The sequence below is a fragment of the Lucilia cuprina genome, chromosome 4 (assembly GCF_022045245.1).
Source record: "Lucilia cuprina isolate Lc7/37 chromosome 4, ASM2204524v1, whole genome shotgun sequence".
Classification (NCBI taxonomy): domain Eukaryota; kingdom Metazoa; phylum Arthropoda; class Insecta; order Diptera; family Calliphoridae; genus Lucilia; species Lucilia cuprina.
Window position 1 is genome coordinate 57,502,113 of NC_060952.1, and position 19,942 is coordinate 57,522,054.

General features: G+C 30.0%; 2 protein-coding genes across 3 annotated transcripts in view; one reads left to right on the top strand and one right to left on the bottom strand.

Annotated features, from left to right (window-relative positions):
- Nucleotides 1-6,361: 6,361 nt before the first annotated feature.
- On the bottom strand, nt 6,362-6,940 carry LOC124419222 (GATA zinc finger domain-containing protein 24-like). Its single transcript, XM_046947840.1, has 2 exons — nt 6,874-6,940; nt 6,362-6,819 (listed from the first exon to the last, which is right to left on the bottom strand). The coding sequence occupies exons 1-2, from the start codon at nt 6,938-6,940 to the stop codon at nt 6,362-6,364; spliced, it is 525 nt and encodes a 174-aa protein (XP_046803796.1).
- An 8,526-nt stretch (nt 6,941-15,466) lies between these two features.
- LOC124419467 (trypsin-1) overlaps nt 15,467-19,942 on the top strand; it is a 140,155-nt gene continuing 135,679 nt past the window's right edge. The window contains exon 1 of one of the 2 annotated variants that reach the window (XM_046949097.1): nt 15,467-15,786. In XM_046949097.1, the coding sequence (XP_046805053.1) occupies nt 15,555-15,786 (232 nt within the window). In that variant the 5' untranslated portion in view covers nt 15,467-15,554. The remainder of the gene's footprint in view (nt 15,787-19,942) is intronic. The other variant, XM_046949096.1, reaches the window with a different exon arrangement.

The following is a 19,942-nucleotide window of genomic DNA, read 5'->3' on the forward strand; positions in this document are numbered from 1 at the left end:
CTTAAATATTTTGGAATTATTGGTAATATTCAACATAAAACTTTCTTTATAAAAAATAAAAATTTTATAAAAAGTAAAAATTTTAAAAATATACTCATGGTGTAGGGTCGGCCATGCCCGACTATACTTTCCTACTTGTTTTTTTTTTAGTTTTTATAAGTTAAAGTTGACCTTCAAGTCGTTTTCTGAAGGGGAGTTTGTATGAGGGCTAGAGGCAAATGAGGCCCGATTACTATAGTTTGTCATTCATTGTTCTATAAAACTAACTTTTGTTGACAATATAAAACATTAACATAGGGGGTAGTTCTACATAAAATTTTGACTCGTATAAATCTTACTTCTGTGAAATTTCATTGCTATAATCCTATTTGTAAGCCAGTAATGTGCATGAAAGAAATTTTTTGGGGGGATATTTTATGGGGGGTAGGGCCAACTATCCACATAAAATTTCGTAGAGAGATATTGCCTAGTATAAAACTTAATTCTGGGAAATTTCATTGCTGTACTCGTATTTTGAAACCAGTAATGAGTGTTAAAGTAATTTTATGAAGGGGACCTTATATGAGGGGTAGGGTCAATTATAGACCGATCCACTTAAAATTTGGTGGAAAAGTTTTGGATCCTAAGATACTTACATATTACTACTAATGTCAAATTCCATCGCTATACAGTAATCAGCGTTTAAGTCATTTTCTGAAGGGGACTTTATATGGGGGGTAGGGTCAATTATGAATCAATCCAAATAAAATTTAGTAGAGAGGGTTTGGCTAGTATAAAACTTACTTCTGTTAAATTTTACCGCTATTGTCGTATTTTTAAGCCAGTAATGAGCGTTAAAGTAATTTTCTGAAGGGGACCTTGTAGGGGGATAGGGTCAATTGTGAACCGATTCTCATAAAATTTCATAGAGAGGTTTTTGCTACTAAGACACTCACTAATGTCAAATTTCATCGCTATACTCGTTTGTTTAAGTCAGTAATCAGCGTTTAAGTCATTTTCTGAAGGGGACCTTATATGGGGGTAGGATCAATTATGGACCGATCCACATAAAATTTGGTGGAGAGATATTGGCTCGCACGAAACTTTTGTATGTCGTTATATTTCATTTTTAAGTCAGTAATCAGCTTATTAGTCATTTTCTAAAGGGGACCTTAAATGGGGGGGATGTATGGCCAATTATGGTCCTATGTCCGCCATAATGCAGAATTTTATTTCAGACATCAAAAAACTGACCTATGCGAAATTTTGTGGTATTTGCTTCATAAACAACGAATTTGTGAATATTTGAATTTCATTATACAATATTCCGGGGGGTACATTTGTATGGGGGCTATGTGAAATCGTTGACCAATTTTGCCCATTTTCAATACCAAACATTTCTGATAAAATATATTTTGGGAAAATTTCATCTCTATATCTCTTATTTTGTGGCGCTGCCAACAACAGACGGGCGGTCATAGCTAGATCGTTTTAGAATCTTACGAGGTCCCAGAATATATATACTTTATGGGGTCTTAGAGCTATATTTCGATGTGTTACACACGGAATGACAAAATCAATATACCCCCAATATTTTTGATGGTGGGTATAAAAAAAATATGTGCAAAACTTCATCAAATTATCTTGAAAATCTGTAGCGTGCTCAAAAGGTTTACATAGGCACTAGGGCATTCAATTATTCGGGTTTATTCGGTTTATTCGACAAATAATTATTTGAAGTTTTATGTTAGCCGGTTAATAATCGGATAATTAAAAATTATTCGGTTATTCAAATAAAAATAAATTAAATGTTATTATTGTTTTTAACAATATTTTTCTTCATATACACCCTGTAACAATTTTGAAAAAAGCATTCACACATGGAAAAGTTGATAAGGTAAATATAGAATTGCGTACTCCGATTTTTATGTCCTTATAAAAGGATTTCAAAGTTTAAAGGACTACAAACGAATATTTAAAATATTTCCAATTCTTTCTTGATTATTTGAAATAAATTATATTATTTCGAAGAAGAGGAACTCAGCTTCATTTGAAATTAATATTAATACCAACTTTTTAATATAAATTTGAAATTCCATCTTTTGAAATTGGATGTCTTTTAAACTTTAAAGTCCTTTTACAGGAGCATAAGAGCTAATTATGAAAAACTGAGTACACAGAGTTAATACTAATGGTCCACAGTTTTCTGTACGCATAGATTTTATCATGTTTGAAAGTAGCTTTTGCACGGTTTATAAACAAAAATATTATTTTCACTTCTTTCACTTCAATTCTATGTTTAGTTTTTTATCAAATACTAGAAATTATTCCTGTTTATGTGAAATGGTTTTCTATATAAAGACATTACTGCTTTTAAGATTTTCAACGAGTTCTAGAATTCATACGTTCCATTGAACACTAGTTCAACTATAACTGTTGCTGAAAACTTATTAGAAATACTTATGATTTCTTTTCAAAAATCATCAAATAAATTTTCTTTATTATAGAAAATTGATTAAGAAATTAAGTAAAGAAGAAAATTTATTATAATAATATTAAATTTTGTAGAAAATTTGAATGCTAAATAGTGAGTTTTTAATAATCGGTTAATTGATAGAAATTATTCGGTTTATTCGTTATTTGAAATTTGACAATTTTCATTAATTTGAACGATTAATCGTCAAAAATTAATCGATTAACCGAACGACGATTAATCGTTAGAATACTCTAATAAGCACACAGACAGGAGGGCGGGCAGACGGGCATAGCTAAATCGACTCGGAAAGTGATTCTGAGCCGATTGATATACTTTAAGGTGAGTCTAGGAATTATAGTGTTGATGTTTTGAGAGTAAGTATATTACTAAACTTTATTTAATTTTCTTAAATCTAAAAAAGTGCTTATTTGATAATTACATTATTTTGAAATCAATATTTAAAATAAATGCTTATTTGATAATTTCATTGTTTTGAAAACGATCATAGGTTTATTTTTCCACTTTTTAAAACAAAGCTTGACCACTCGCAATTGTTGATAACAATATTGTGTTTTGGTTTGCTGTCGCAAACATGCAAGTTTTGTATTTTTATGGAAAGCAATTGAATTTATGTTGAATTTTAGTGTTAAATTTATACGTATGTTTGTTTTAGTTTTTGCGAGCAAACGTTTTTATTAAGTTGCAACATTGTTTTCATTTTAATAGAAAGCAATTGATTTTATGCTGAATTTAAGTTTTTGTGGGCAAGCGTTTTTATTGATCGATTTCATATGAATTATAATATGATTAATATACTTAAATTATTACATTATTAGGGTGATTAATATATTTAAATTATAATTCTATTAGGGATGATTATAACTCCTTCATCGTTAGAGTGAGGCTCCGACGAAGTTACAATATAGGTTCTTGTCTTTAAAGTTTTTATATAAATTACAATTACAATAGCAACAAGAATAGTGAAAATAGTCAAACTACTGCCCGTATTAATTAAAATATTCTTAAATAATTTATGTTTAACAACTTTCATAGTCTCGTTAAAGTGTATGGGCCTTATGCAAAAACGATTATTAAAGTTAACAACAGTTTTCTACGCACTTTTTCCATATAAAAACAGGTTTTAACAACCATTGTTAACTGAATAACAGTTTTTGCATAAGGCGGTATATCTTTTATAGTTAGATCAGGAAACAACATATTATCCTTCCCGATTTTTAAAATAAAATTTTCCAAAACAAAATTTTTTTTTACATTAATTTTATAATTTTCATAAGTTTTTGATTTTGTTTTAATAACGCAATTTTCTAATTTTACGAGATATGTTCTAAAATCCTCCAATTTTCGAGGACTTTTACAGTTCGTAATGATTTCGTCCCCATAGAGCTTAAATATTAGTAAACCAAGGTAAATTTCCTTTTCCTCTTGGTCCCTTGTCACATTCATATTACACCTAGGTTCTAGGTTTTTTACAATGTTCGTCAGGCAGTCATCTTTTATTTGTTCTAACCTTCCGTACTCCAAGGAATTTGATCTGTATACGTTATCCCGATGGACGAAAACAGTATTTTCCCTAACAATCAGAGTTCTATTCTCGTCATCAGGCAGGGGTTCAAAAGCAACCTCCGAAAATAATTCGTTAAGAAACCTTGAAATACTTAATGTCAAAATTATAATGTCTTCACAATAACCGCGTTCAGTTTATTTGAATTAAAATGATTCTTCAACAAGGATATTGAGGTCGCTCTATCGAATTCTCTGACTCCTATTGTCTTCCTGGTATTCTTAAACATTTTCTCATTTTTAATTCTAGCCGCACCTGAAGTGACCTTAATAATAATAATAATAATTTGATTCTTGAATATATTTATAGGTGATTCTGTTTCCTTTATACCAAACCCGCACTCCAAAGCATTAATATCAACGGATTCGGGTTCTATTCTTGACAATGCATCGACGTTTCCATTTTTTGTTCCTTTCTTATATTTGATATGAATATTCGGAGAGTTTAGAACCTGGTTCTATAACCGAAAACAGCCATGTGAGAGGTTTATGGTCGGTCTCAATTATGAACTTTCGTCCAAAAAGATATGGACGGAAATATTTAGTGGCCCAGACGATAGCCGGTAATTCTTTTTCAATGGTGCTGTAATTACACTTGTGTTCATTAAGGGTACGACTTGCATAGCAAATTGGGTGATTATCTTGTGAGAGTATTGCTCCCAAAGCGAAATTACTCGCGTCTGTTGTAAGAGTAAACTTTTTTGAAAAATCTGGGTATGTAAGAATTGGATCATGCGTAAGCAGAGTCCTGAGGGTATTTAAACTATCCAAGTATTGTGGGCCTGAAATGTTAATCTTGGCATCTTTTTTCTAGTACTTGGTCATTGGTTTAGGCCTGAAATGTTAATCTTGGCATCTTTTTTCAAGTACTTGGTCATTGGTTTAGCGGTCAAGGAGTAATGCTTAATGAATCTTCTATAATATCCTGTTAATCCAAGAAATTGTTTTATTTGTTTGGGGTCTTTGGAAGTGGAAAATTCTTTACACATTCTATTTTCTCAGGATTCGGTTTTATTCCAAAGGGAGTAAAAATATGGCCAAGGAATTCAGTTTCTCTTTTGAGAAATTTTGATTTATCCAATTGCACCTTACGGTGCAATTGGTGAAAAATCAGGTTGATTGAGTTAATGTGCTCTTAAAGAGAGGTAGAAAAGATGATAATATCATCCAAATAAACTAAGTAGATCTTGTTTATGTAGTCCCTAAGAACATTGTTCATAAGTCTTTGAAACGTCGCCGAGGCTGTCTTCAACCCAAACGGCATTCGTAAGAACTCATAATGACCTCCTTTCACAGTGAAGGCATATGTCTTATGGACATCTTCCTCTCTTATTTCTATCTGGTGAAATCCTTTTGCTAAATCAATGTACTAAAATACTGGCATCTACCCAGTTTATCTAGGATTTCGTCTATGTTTGGTATTGGGTATCTGTCATCTATGGTTACCTCATTAAGTTTCCTATAATCGATGACAAGTCTCCATTTATTCTTTCCACTCGCGTCGGCCTTCTTCGCCACGATCCAAATGGGTGCCGAATATGGAGAGTTACTATGCCTAATTATATTATTGTCAAGCATTTCCCGAATTTGTTCTTGAACTTCATTTTAATGTATGTATGGAAAACGGTATGATTTAGTATGTATGGGTATATTATTAGTAGTCCTAATCTCATGCTTTATAGCAGATGTGAAAGTCAACCTCGAATTCTCTTGATAAAAAATATCCGAATACCTCCTTACCATTTTCAAAATTTCCGATTTCTCCTCGACGTTAAGATGTTCTGTCCGAATCTTTTCCCTCAATTACATTGAAATTCTCGTGATCTGCCTCCTGCGTAGTCAGACGATTGTCATCAGACAACAAATTTATCTCTAATTCTCCATTTTCCGTTTCTAATATTCCTTCCCTTAAAACTCTACCCCGGTTTTCTTCCCTAAAATAAGCCAAATCTGAATCAAGTGGAATTTTCATCATTCTTCCTTCCAGCACTTCGCTCTCAAACAACATCGGCAATGTTTTATTACCGATAGTTATCTGCTTATTCTTATAATTTATACAGGCGTTCAACGGTCGCAATATATCATTACCTATCAGACCATCATAAAAATCATGGAACTTCACTATATAAAACTCACATCACCACCATCATACTCCTCAAAAATGGGCACTATGGCCTTTTCGTTAACATAAACCCGATGTTGTAGTGTCTTTATCAAAAGAGAATTCGTCGAATGAATCCTTTCCGGGTTACAAATACCTGGATTAAAAATTGAATTTGTCGCACCCATGTCTTAATCTAACAAATCCTAACCTAGTTTTAATTGTTAAAAATGGTAACCTGCCCCCGAGGCCGGCTCCAGAAAATTTTCAGACACAAATTGTTGTTGAGGATTTTGACCACCATTATAACGGTTATTATTGTGATTCCATCTTTGTCCCTGTGTATTTCCATTATAAAACCTTTGCGATTGTGATTGATGCACATTATCACCATGAAATCTCCGCAATTGTGGTTGCCGTGCACCACCATCATAGAGTCTTCGCGATTGTGGTTGATCTTGACCACCACTTCTATAATAACTCTGATTCCGTGCAGTTTGGTTAGAGCCGTTATTCTGTCCTTGGTATTGGTAATTATTTCGTCTATCAGTTTGGTAGTCACGTTGACTACTGAAATGTTTTTGTCGATTGTCATTGTTCGGTTCGCGATAGTTATTTGTTCTATTATCATTATATTGATAATCCTGTTTCCTATTCACACCACTATATTCTTTAACCTTGTCTTTATTTTGATTCTTCGTAAACTGTCAATCTTTGCCCATTTTATCGTAACCACCTTCAAACAATATATCCATAGCTTTCTCCAAGGAAGCAGGATTTTTACACGACAATACCGTCCTCATTGGTTCTGGTATTTTATTCTTAAAAATATATAACGCAGATCTCTGGTTATTAACCCTCCGTCATGCGCATGTATCTGGCCAGATATTTTACGAATTTAACTGTGATTTTAATATATTTCTAATTTGGTTAGGGGTTTGAGTCTCCAGGTACCCTCTACAAATATTGTTACATATGATAATATTGTTAATAAAATGGCATATTTTTCATATAAATGTACTGAAATACATAGTGTATCTCGCCAGATACATGTGCTACGTACGTGACTATCGGAACATGTGCATGACGGAGGGTTAATACTCACTTGATTAAGACCTTCCCCCTCGCCCATTATCATCGATGCCTTATTATTCAAACGTCTTAAATGAAATTTTATGTCATCATAAAAGTCAATCGTTGTCGTATCAAAGTCACCTTAAGTCATCGTAAAGTTCTTCACACGACTTTTTCTCCCCAAAATTATTTTTCAATACGGTCATTATGCCCGGCCTTGCTTGTGTTTTAATTTTAATGCATTATTTTGCCTTACCGATGATTTTGCTCCTAACAATGTTCAAAAATAGTAGCTGTGAGTTCTCATAATAATTTGTAAGTAATGGATAGATTCTATCCACTAATCTAGTGAAAGTGTTCAAATCGTCCTTATTTCCGTCATAGAGTGGTATTTAAATTTTAAAATTTTTACCGTCCTTACTTTAGTTTTTTTATAATAGCGGGTCCAAATATTCCCATTATTCTTTTATTAGCTTAAAAACAAGTTTATATATCAAGCAGAGAAAGAATTATGTAAAAATCATGACTGAGTCCAAAGTTATAGGCATTTTAATTTAAAAAATTAAAAAATGCGATTTTTTGCTATTTTTTTTTGGGAAAAATTATCTTTTTCTTTTTAAGTTATCTAAAAAGTTTATAAAAAGATGTATATAGAATTTATACTTTTTGGAAAGCTGACTTTACATAAAATACGACAAATGAAACAAAACCTAAAAATTTTTGATACCGAGGGGACCAGGTCCCTCAAAAAAAACCCTATTTTTTATGGAAAATTCAATTTTGAGCAAAAATTCTCAAATCGCATAGTCGATATCAAATTATAGTGACCTGTTTTATATGACCCAATATGTTCTTAATCATATTGTAACGGGTTTCGATAACCCCGCCCCTGCTATGGATATAATAGGCAAAATACCAAAAATCTCATTTTTGGGATTTTTTAAAACTTTTTTGAAAATTAAACTTTAATAAGAAAATTCGAAATTTTTATTTAGTTTTGGAAACTAAGGTAAGGACGGTAAAAATTTTAAAATTTTAATTTTCAAATGCGAATATCTCCTAAAGTATAACAGATAATAGTGCTCGATGAGGAGATTCTATATTTTTTTAAACCGGAACTTAAATGAACACCTCCTCTTTATGCATACCAAATTTCATTAAAATCGGATTAACCGTTTAGAAGTTACCGAATTATTTCCCTCTTTTTTTTCCTATACCACTGTGCTGAAAGAGACTTTCAATTGTCAAAAAATTTTACAATAAAATTTCCTTATGTATATTAGACTTTCTATGTATATTAAACTTTTAGTCTTACGATTATATATAATATTAAACTCAAGATATATGATATTAAACTTAAGGTTTACGATTACTGCTTGATTACTAGTTGGTTGTGATATCAGTTCTTCCTCAGTAGTTTCTTGCCTATGATTTCGATTCTTCCTTCATATAATTTTTTTTAGTAATTTTTAGTAATTTATTTTATTTATTATTCTTATATATTTTTCTCACAGTTCATTTATTCTTTCATAGTTCAGCGGTGTTGTTGTTGTTTTTTTTTTTCTCTTTTTTATATTTGATGTTTAGTATATTTTCATGGTTTTATACAGTTTAAGTTATTTAAAACATCACAGTCTAATTATATATTCGTAGTTTAATATAGCTTAATAGTTATTATATTCTCACTTTATTTAAAATATTTCTTTTTTTTTTCGTTTTATACCCTTTACCTTCGTGAGAAGGGTATATATAACTTTGTCATTCCGTTTGTAATTTCTAAAATATAATTTTCCGACCCTATAAACTATATATATTGTGGATCCTTGTAGATAGCGGAGTCGATTAAGCCATGTCCGTCTGGCTGTTGAAATTTGTTTTTAGAGGACCCCAGATATCGACATGCTTTCGAGAAGATCGCTATTTAAAATTAACTAAATCGGTCGGTAAATAACGGAGATATGAGCAAAAATCTGAGACAACCTCTGAAAATTTCATCAAAAAATGTCATATTATTTCATGCTTTGGTAAAAAAGCAACAACAAAATATGTACAAGTGTGTGTAGATGTATTTGGTTTTACTCAGCTGTGTATTTTGTTTTGTATGTTTGGATGCTGTTGCCGTCATTGAGTTGTGTATTTTGTTTTTGTGAATTCTGTTCGTATATTTGGATGTAGGTTGGTTTTATTGCGTTGTTTGTTTTGTTTTTGTTTTTCTGTGTTTTTCGTTATGTAGATGTCTGTTGGCACTGAACGCTGTCATTTTTTTACAACAACAACGTTACGCTCTTCTCAAAGACGAGTTCTGTGTAACTCCAACACATATGTAAGAAACTTACTCTCTCTCCAAACTTCAAAACTTTGTCGCGAAAATTCGTGGCTTATAGAACTTGAAAATATTTTTATCACTTAACGTTATATTTTATTATTTTTTTGCACACCTTAAATATATTTAATAGCCCGAAAAGATTTAATTTTTTACAAACGAAAAAAATATTTTTTATTTTTTTGACATTTAATTTTTGTTGTTGAAATTAAAACGAAAAAAGAACAATGTTGTAAATTTTCGTATGGTACAAGAAAAAAATATTTCAACTAACTTAATTATTATTTCAATATTGCAGATTAAAAAGCAAAGATACGTTCATTTATAATGTTTATAGATAAATTATGTTGCAAAATATTTAAAGAAATCTTTTAAAATATAAATTCAAATGAAAGAATTTTTTTTTAAATTTTTAAATCCGATTTTTTGCAACTATGTTGGCTTGAGAATTCTACTAACACATTCTTAGAGTTAGGTACCGACTGACAGTAGACTTAGGTACTTTTTGACAGCGTTTCACTTCTTATTTATTCTTTGTCTGTTGGTTTCGATGCCTTGTGTATTTTGTTTTTTATTGTGTAGGGTATATAAGATTCGTCAAAGCCGAATATAGCAATCTTACTTGTTTTTCTTGTTAACTGGATCTTTAGAATACGATCTTTCGTATTATTATTTTATTATATATACAATTTTTTTCTGAAATGAATTCTTAATAAGATCTTTCTTTTTAGTATTTTTTTCACTGAACAATTAATAAGATATTTCTTATTATTATTCGTTTCACTGAATCCTTAATACGATCTTTCGTATTTTTTTAAATCGGAACTCAAATGAAGAAATAGGTGTCCTAATTTGAGGACCCCCGGCGGGCCCCTGGTTGGCCTATAAGGTCTAAATTCAAAACTTAAACTCGACAACATCTCCTCTTTGTGCATACCAAATTTCATTAAAATCGGATTAACCGTTTAGAAGTTACCGAATTATTTCCCTCTTTTTTTTCTATACCACTGTGCTTTGTCTCTTCAATTGTCAAAAAATTTTACAATAAAATTCCCTTATGTATATTAGACTTTCTATGTATATTAAACTTTTAGTCTTACGATTATATATAATATTAAACTCAAGATATATGATATTAAACTTAAGGTTTACGATTACTGCTTGATTGTGATATCAGTTCTTCCTCAGTAGTTTCTTGCCTATGATTTCGATTCTTCCTTCATATAATTTTTTTAGTAATTTTTAGTAATTTATTTTATTTATTATTCTTATATATTTTTCTCACAGTTCATTTATTCTTTCATAGTTCAGCAGTGTTGTTGTTGTTTTTTTTTTCTCTTTTTTATATTTGATGTTTAGTATATTTTCATGGTTTTATACAGTTTAAGTTATTTAAAACATCACAGTCTAATTATATATTCGTAGTTTAATATAGCTTTAGTTATTATATTCTCACTTTATTTAAAATATTTCTTCTTTTTTTCGTTTTTATACCCTTTACCTTCGTGAGAAGGGTATATATAAGTTTGTCATTCCGTTTGTAATTTCTAAAATATAATTTTCCGACCCTATAAAGTATATATATTCTGGATCCTTGTAGACAGCGGAGTCGATTAAGCCATGTCCGTCTGTCTGTTGAAATCAGTTTTTAGAGGACCCCAGATATCGACGGTAAAAAACGGAGATATGAGCAAAAATCTGAGACAACCTCTGAAAATTTCATCAAAAAATGTCATATTTTTTCATGCTTTGTTAAAAAGGCAACAACAATGCTGTATATTAGAAAAAGATGTACACGTGTGTGTAGATGTATTTGGTTTTACTCAGATGTGTATTTTGTTTTGTATGTTTGGATGCTGTTGCCGTCATTGAGTTGTGTATTTTGTTTTTGTGAATTCTGTTCGTATATTTGGATGTAGGTTGGTTTTATTGCGTTGATTATTTTGTTTTTGTTTTTCGTTATGTAGATGTCTGTTGGTTTCGATGCCTTGTGTATTTTGTTTTTTAATGTTGTTTTTTAAATGCCAAATACAGTAGTTTTCCGATTTAACGAACGTATATGTTGTCAGGCCAGTTCGTTAAAGTGAATTGTTCGTTATATGCAGTACTAACTTAAAAGTGGGTTTTTGTCATGTGAATAATTAAAAAAATAATTTTTGTTCGTTATATAAGGAACTCAATAGAAAAAATTGGTCTGTTCGTTAAACGCGATTTTCGTTAAAACGAATGTTCGTTAAACCGGAAAACTACTGTATAGCAATCTTACTTGTTTTTCTTGTTAACTGGATCTTTAGAATACGATCTTTCGTATTATTATTTTATTATATACATACAATTTTTTCTGAAATGAATCCTTAATAAGATCTTTCATTTTAGTATTTTTTCACTGAACAATTAATAAGATATTTCTTATTATTATTCGTTTCACTGAATCCTTAATACGATCTGTCGTATTGTTTTTGGGATCCTTTCACCGACTGTGCCAATTATAGTGTTGATGTTTTGAGAGTAAGTATATTACTAAACTTTATATAATTTTCTTAAATCTTAAATCTAAAAAAGTGCTTATTTGATAATTACATTATTTTGAAATCAATGTTTAATATAAATGCTTATTTGATAATTTCATTATTTTGAAATCGATCTTAGGTTTATTTTCTACTTTTTAAAACAAAGCAATTGTTGATAACAATATTGTGTTTTGGTTTGTATGTATGCACGCTTGTACACAATGCTGTGGACAAAGATGCGAGTTTTTAATTTTAATGGAAAGCAATTGAATTTATGTTGATTTTTAGTGTTACTATTTATACGTATGTTTGTTTTAGTTTTTGCGAGCAAGCGTTTTTATTAAGTTGCAACATTGTTTTCATTTTAAGGGAAAGGAATTGATTTTATGTTGAATTTAAGTTTTTGTGAGCAAGCGTTTTTATTGATCGATTTCATATGAATTATAATATAATTAATATACTTAAATTATTACATTATTAGGGTGATTAATATACTTAAATTATAATTCTATTAGGGGTGATTATAACTTCTAGGATCAATGTTTTTGGGTGTTACAAACATCAACACAAACGCAAAATACCCTCCCCACTAAAGTGGTGTAGGGTATATGGCATTCTTTAATACTTAATTATTATACTCACACCAGTTGGGAGGGTATTATACGTTTGTGATGATGTTTGTTACGCACAAATATATTAATCCTACACCCACGATCGATGCAGTATCACTCTCTTAGTCGATTAAGCCATTTCTACTTTTTAAAACAAAGCTTGACATCCAGCAATTGTTGATAACAATATTGTGTTTGGGTTTGTATGTATGTATGTTTGTACACAATGCTGTGGATAAACATGCAAGTTTTTATTTTAATGTAAAGCAATTGAATTTATGTTGAATTTTAGTGTTAATATTTATACGTATGTTTGTTTTAGTTTTTGCGAGCAAGCGTTTTTATTAAGTTGCAACATTGTTTTCGTTTTAATGGAAAGGAATTGATTTTATGTTGAATTTAAGTTTTTGTCAGCAAGCGTTTTTATTGATCGATTTCATATGAATTATAATATGATTAATATACTAAAATTATCACATTATTAGGGTGATTAATATACTTAAATTATAATGCTATTAGGGGTGATTATAACTTCTAGGACCAATATTTTTGGGTGTTACAAACATCAGCACAAACGCAAAATACCCTCCCCACTAAAGTGGTGTAGGGTATATGGCATTCTTTAATACTTAATTATTATACTCACACCAATTGGGAGGGTATTATACGTTTGTGATGATGTTTGTTACGCACAAATATATTAACCCTACACCCACGATCGATGCAGTATCACTCTCTTAGTCGATTAAGCCATTTCCGTCCGCCTAGCTGTGCGCAAGGTACAGTTCGCAATTTTTAAGATATTTTGATGAAATTTGAATCAAACGTGTTTTTCAGCCCAACGACAAAGCCTATTGAAAACGGTTAAAATCATATAACCCTACCGCCCGAAAGGGTTTTTGAGTTTATAATTGCGGTTAATATTGTAGTATTGCAACAATCATCGGCAAAACTTAGTTCTATATAAGTCTTAATAATACTACTGATTTTCGTAATTATCGGTTAAATGGTGTAGGGTATCATATTTTAATAAAATTTTTTTACAAATGTTGAATTTTCTAGATACTTTGACTTTATTTTCTCAATGTCTTGTTATATATATGGAAAGTTTTCATACAAAAATACTATAATCTGATACTGAGATTGTGGCCCTGAGAGTATAAAATAAACGTAGTTATCTCGAATTTCGCTGTATTCTCATTTTTAAAACAATTAGCGTTTACGTGTTTTTTAAGGCGATCTCATATGGGGGTAGGGTTAATTATAAAGCGATCCTCAATCTTATTTATGAATGTCGAATTTCATCGCTATACACGTTTTTAGCCAGTATAGCGTTAACATTACTTACTTTAAATTAGGGGTTGGTTAATTGTGTATCGATGTTCATAAAATATTTGATTTAGATATTGGCTTATATAAAAGATATTTGTGTGGAATTTCTTCACTGTAGTTGTATTTTTAATACAGTAATGTGCGTTTTTAGGGAACCTTATATAGGGGCTACGGTCAATAATGTACCAATCCTCATAACATTTAGCATAGATATTTTGTCTTGTAACAAACATATTTATGTATGTCAAATTTTATAGCTATACTCGTATTTTTAAGCCGTTAAAGTATTTTTCTGAAGGACACTTTATGTGGGGTTTAGGGTCAATTAAAAACAGATCCTCAAAAAATCTGGTAGAGAGATTTTGACTTGTATGAAACATATTTGCGTCAAGTGTCATCAATGTATCCGTACTTTTAAGGCAGTAATGCGTTAAATCATTTTCTGAAGAGGACCTTATATGGGGGCTTGGGCCAATTATGTACCGAATTAAAAACCGATCCTCAAAAAATTTGGTAGAGATATTTTGACTTGTATGAAACATATTTGCGTCAAGTGTCATCAATGTATCCGTACTTTTAAGGCAGTAATGCGTTAAATCATTTTCTGAAGAGGACCTTATATGGGGGCTTGGGCCAATTATGTACCGATCCTTATAAAATTTGACGAAGAGATTTAGGACCCTATAAAACATGTTAATGCTGAACTTCTCGGCTATAAATGCATTCTTTAGCGAGTTAAGCTGCATATCTATTAAAGAAATCGTTAGATTTTTATTTCATACTGTCAAAACAAAATAAAATGAAAATTGATAAGAAAAAACAAATTGAAAATATATTTTGTTTTTACACTATTAGATTTGAAATAAAATGAAATTTCAATTTTGAAAAATTTTTATTTGTTTTTTCTTTTCTATTTTTCTTTGTTTAAATAAAAATAAAACTCAAATAAAGCAAAAAAATCCAATCGTTTTGAAATTTTTCAAAAAATTTAAGAAATTCATACGATTTTTAATTTTTTATTCGTATAATATTTTTGATTTTATTTGAAAATTTTGACATGTTGTTTTACTGAATATTATAGGTAGCTTTATGAGCGTTAAAGTAATTTTCTGAAGGGGCCTTATATGGCGGGAAGGGTAAATTAAAGGCAAATCCTTATAAAATTTTACAAAGAGATTTAGGATCCTATAAAACATGGAAATGCCGTTTTTTCGCCACCATATATGCTTCCTGTGTAAAAAATAACTGTGTAAAAAGTAATTTGAGCGCTTTTTAGTGCGTTTTGAATGAATGGACGGCGCGTTTTAGTATAAAGTAGTTGACAACACTGTCAATAATAAAGTCCGCTAGGAAATTGCCAGTATTATGTATGTAGAAAAATATGTTTCAATGTAATATATTATTTTCTATGATGTACACAGCACATAACTAATTCACATTTTTATTTTAGTGATCTAATATTTTTTTACTTATTGTTGTTCATTTGACTTAAAAAATTAAAAATATAACATGAAAATTTTAACAAATAATGACATGATACAATAAAAATGCATAATTTGCATCCAAAATGTTTTTAGTTCGTTTTTTTTTATATTTATTTTTATACAATAATATTGTCGAATGCAAATTACTAACAAAGTGTAATGACGATTTTTTAATTAAGAAGCCTCAAAATCGCACAAGTAAATTTCTTTTCGATGCAATATTCCGAATTGGATCTGGAATTTCAAATGTTTTTGGAGATAGCATAGACGAGGAAACCGATTATGAAGATATAAATATAAAAACATGTGACTGTGGTAAGTTCATAATAATTTGACGTTTGATTTATATTCGATGTATGCATTTTGAATCTTGTAATTAAATGAACTCTTATGAGTTTATTTATATTACATTTTGCAGACCGTACTGAGTCGCCTTAAAATATTTTTGAGTGAAAAATTAATTTTACAATTAAAAAAGGTTGATATTTTTCAAATTCAGAAAAAAGCGGTTAACCAGTTTTTTTTAATTAACAAAATCAATTTTATTTTGAAAAAATTACGTTTATGTTTAAATTTTATGGCCCGAACACATTTTTAACAGTTTAAAATATTATAAATTTAGATCTAGTCGTCTGATTTAAATTATTTCTTTAATGTAAGGTACTATGTAATCGTAGCTTTTTCTCGAACTAACACATCAATAATATTAATTATTGTAATTGGAATATAATCTTAAGATTGATAAAATTTTATCAAATAGTTATTCCAATAAATTTTACAAATAAAATTTGTTAATTAACTCAATTTTTATACCCGGCGTAGCCCGGGGTTTTAAGTGGTTTCATAACATTATATTCATTCAAAATTCTTAAGGTCTTCTTATGAAGAAATTCCTTATAATTTTTTTGTGAACAATATTTAATGGAATATATGTATGTTAGTCATATCTAAGTAAAGAAAATAATTGGTGTTTAAGCTCAAAAGTACTAATTTTAATCGCTTTTATAATAATTAAAATTTAGTGTTTTTAGGATATACAGAAATACAGAACTCCCTTTTTTACCCGTTTTTGCACCCTTTGCATTAATAATTGGTATTTATGTTCAAAAGTACTAATTTTGACCGCTTTTCACAAATTTTACCCACTCTTTGCGCCCTCCTAGTCCAGGTTTTGATAAAAAATATCCTATAACACCCTCCAAGAATAGATCTACCAAAGTTCTAAGTTTCAAGAAAATTGTTTTAGCCGTTTAGTCGTGATTGACGAACAAACGAACAGACTTACAATAAGACTTATAATATATATTAGGATTAGGAAAATCAAAAAACTTTAACCAAAGATGCATTAGAAAAATATATTCTAGTTCCTGGACTCCAATATTTTTTAAATGTAATTCGATAATCGAAAAATCAACATTTTGAAAAAACTGACACTCGTAAAGCAGAAAAACCCTGTTGAAAAACCGAGTCGTTCACAATATTAAACACTCTCGAAAAATATATTTTTAGTTTTGAGGCTTACAAGAAAATATCACTTGCCACCGAAAATAATATACATTTTTGAAAAAAGACAAAACTATATGAAATACTATGCATGAGTGACTTAAATAATAAATTAAAACATATTATTTTTATTCCAATAGTGTGTTTGTCTCACCCATTGTTTTTTGAATGATTAAATAGTATATTTGTAAATACACCTGGAAAATAAATTTTTAGTCTTGACGCTTACAAAAAATATCATTTGCACACGGAAATACTACGCATGAGTGACTTAAATAATAAATTAAAACATATTATTTTTTTCCAATAGTGTGTTTGTCTCACCCATTGTTTTTTGAATAATATAAATAGTATATTTGTAAATACACCTTGAAAATAAATTTTTAGTTTTGACGCATACAAAAAATATCATCTGTATAGTGGGACATGGCCCATCCTATTTACACCAGTGAGTATATTCAAAATGTTTATTACATTTTAAATAATAAAGCATTTAATTTGTTTTTTACGTTAATATCTGGAATATTTTTACATATTTTTGACAAAAATAATTGATTTTCTATAAGGGGTCTCATAAATTTTGGTAAAGGCATTTACGTCTACTTCAAAGTTATTTATGTGGAATTAAATCGTGTTATTAATGTTCATAAGTTCCTTCAAGTCATCGACTCAGAGAGTGATTCCGATTGGTATACTTTAAGGCGGGTAAACATCAGCACAAAAGCATAATACCCTCCCCATTATGAAAGACTACACATGAGTGACTTAAACAATAAATTAAAAACTCATTGTTTTTGAATGATATAAATAGTGTATTTGTAATAAGAGTGTTTTTGTGATTTAATGCCAGTAGCAGGGATGGCAAAATTGGTACGATAGTACTTTTTTTGATACTATTTGATGTGCAAAAGTACCGTGATACTTCCGAGTCTTATTTGATACTTTCAGAGCTACAATCTCAATATCCGATATCGTTTAACCGGTAGTAAATCTGTCTGGTAAAATAATTTTTGTACCCTACACCACTTTAGTGGTATATGAATATTACTTCATATTCTCCATCACATCTGGAATCTGAGATATTATGTCCTGAGTTTTGAGAAAACGCGCCATGAGTGTTTTAAATATAACATTTTACAAAGTACAATTTCGTGGTAATATTTGTATCGTAGCTATACCATGCATTTCCTGGGAAAACTTCATCAAATTATATCAAAGGTGATGAGAACAAGACAAAAAATCTCCTCAAAATGAGCAAGTCTGAAGTTAGTATAATAGTACGTGTTCTGAGCAGACACACAGGATCACGAGCACATTTACGCAAAATTGGACGTGCGGATTCGGACGTATGTAGAGCATGTGGAGAGGACTGTGGAACTCTGGAGCACTTTCTTTGCCACTGCCTGGCATTCGTCGAAGATAGATCCAAGTATGTTGGAAGTGATGTTATTCCGGAAATAGCATTCCTGACTGAATGGAATAATTCATTCAGTTATTTTTTTCATGATAAAGAGCGCACACTAGGCCCGATTGTGGCCTAGGTGCATTTTTTTCGGATTTGATGTAGTACACATCCTCCTATCAACCTAACCTAAGTACTTTGAGATCCAAAAAAGTACTCTCTGAAATATTTTTTGATACTGAAACAAAATCTCTTTTTCCATCCCTGGCCAGTAGTATGAATTGTGTTAATTGAGTAAAAGCATAAGAAATGTTCGAAGATAATATGCTATCGTCATCAGCTGTTCTTAAGATTGCCCAAATACAGCCAATTTGGTCGAGTTTTATTAGCATTACATTTTTTTTCGAATATGAGTTCGAATTTTTTAACTCCAATTTCATACAATCCCATTCGTTTCATACAATCTTTTTTGTATTGTTTTAATATAAACAAATTGTTTACTAACTCCATTGGAATATACCTAGTTGCACAGTAGTACAACCCGTAGTAGAAAAAATAATTGGTATAACCGTTCTCTGTTCTCGTAGCCATATTAAGCTTCTTACGTTTAAGCGATTTATTATTTTATATGCTTCCGTTAATCCGAGTTTTTGTTTACTTTTTATTTTTTTTAATTTAAAAATATAAAATGGAATATATTTTAAAACCAAATTAAAATATTAATCAACATAAAAGTCTAATAGCAAAGAAAATAATAAAAATGTTAAAAGGTTCTTGTGAGCGGACCTCGATATCGGATATTGAGATTGTAGCTCTGAAAGTATCAAATAAGACTCGGAAGTATCACGGTACTTTTGCACATCAAATAGTATCAAAAAAATTACCATCGTACCAATTTTGCCATCCCTGCTACTGGCATTAAATCACAAAAACACTCTCATTACAAATACACTATTCATATCATTCAAAAACAATGAGTTTTTAATTTATTGTTTAAGTCACTCATGTGTAGTCTTTCATAATTTGGAAGGTATTATGCTTTTGTGCTGATGTTTACACCCGCCTTAAAGTAAACCAATTGGAATTACTCTCTGAGTCGATGACTTGAAGGAACTAATAAACATTAATAACACGATTTAATTCCACATAAATAACTTTGAAGTAGACGTAAATGCCTTTACCAAAATTTATGAGACCCCTTATAGAAAATCTATTATTTTTGTCAAAAATATGTAAAAATATTCAGGAATTAACGTAAAAAACAAATTAAATGCTTTATTATTTAAAATGTAATAAATATTTTGAATATACTCACTGGTGTAAATAGGATGGGCCATGTCCCACTATACAGATGATATTTTTTGTAAGCGTCAAAAGGCCATGTCCCACTATACAGATTATATTTTTTGTAAGCGTCAAAACTAAAAATTTATTTTCCAGGTGTATTTACAAATATATTATTTAATCATTCAAAAAACAATGGGTGAGACAAACACACTATTGGAATAAAAATAATATGTTTTAATTTATTATTTAAGTCACTCATGCATAGTATTTCATATAGTT

Bases quoted from the DNA above. Each gene is read 5' to 3' on its own strand.
- LOC124419222 (XM_046947840.1), bottom strand. From the start codon at position 6,940: ATGAGGACGGTATTGTCGTGTAAAAATCCTGCTTCCTTGGAGAAAGCT. The intron at 6,820-6,873 runs GTGGTTACGATA...ATCAAAATAAAG, and splicing joins TATGGATATATTGTTTGAAG to ACAAGGTTAAAGAATATAGT.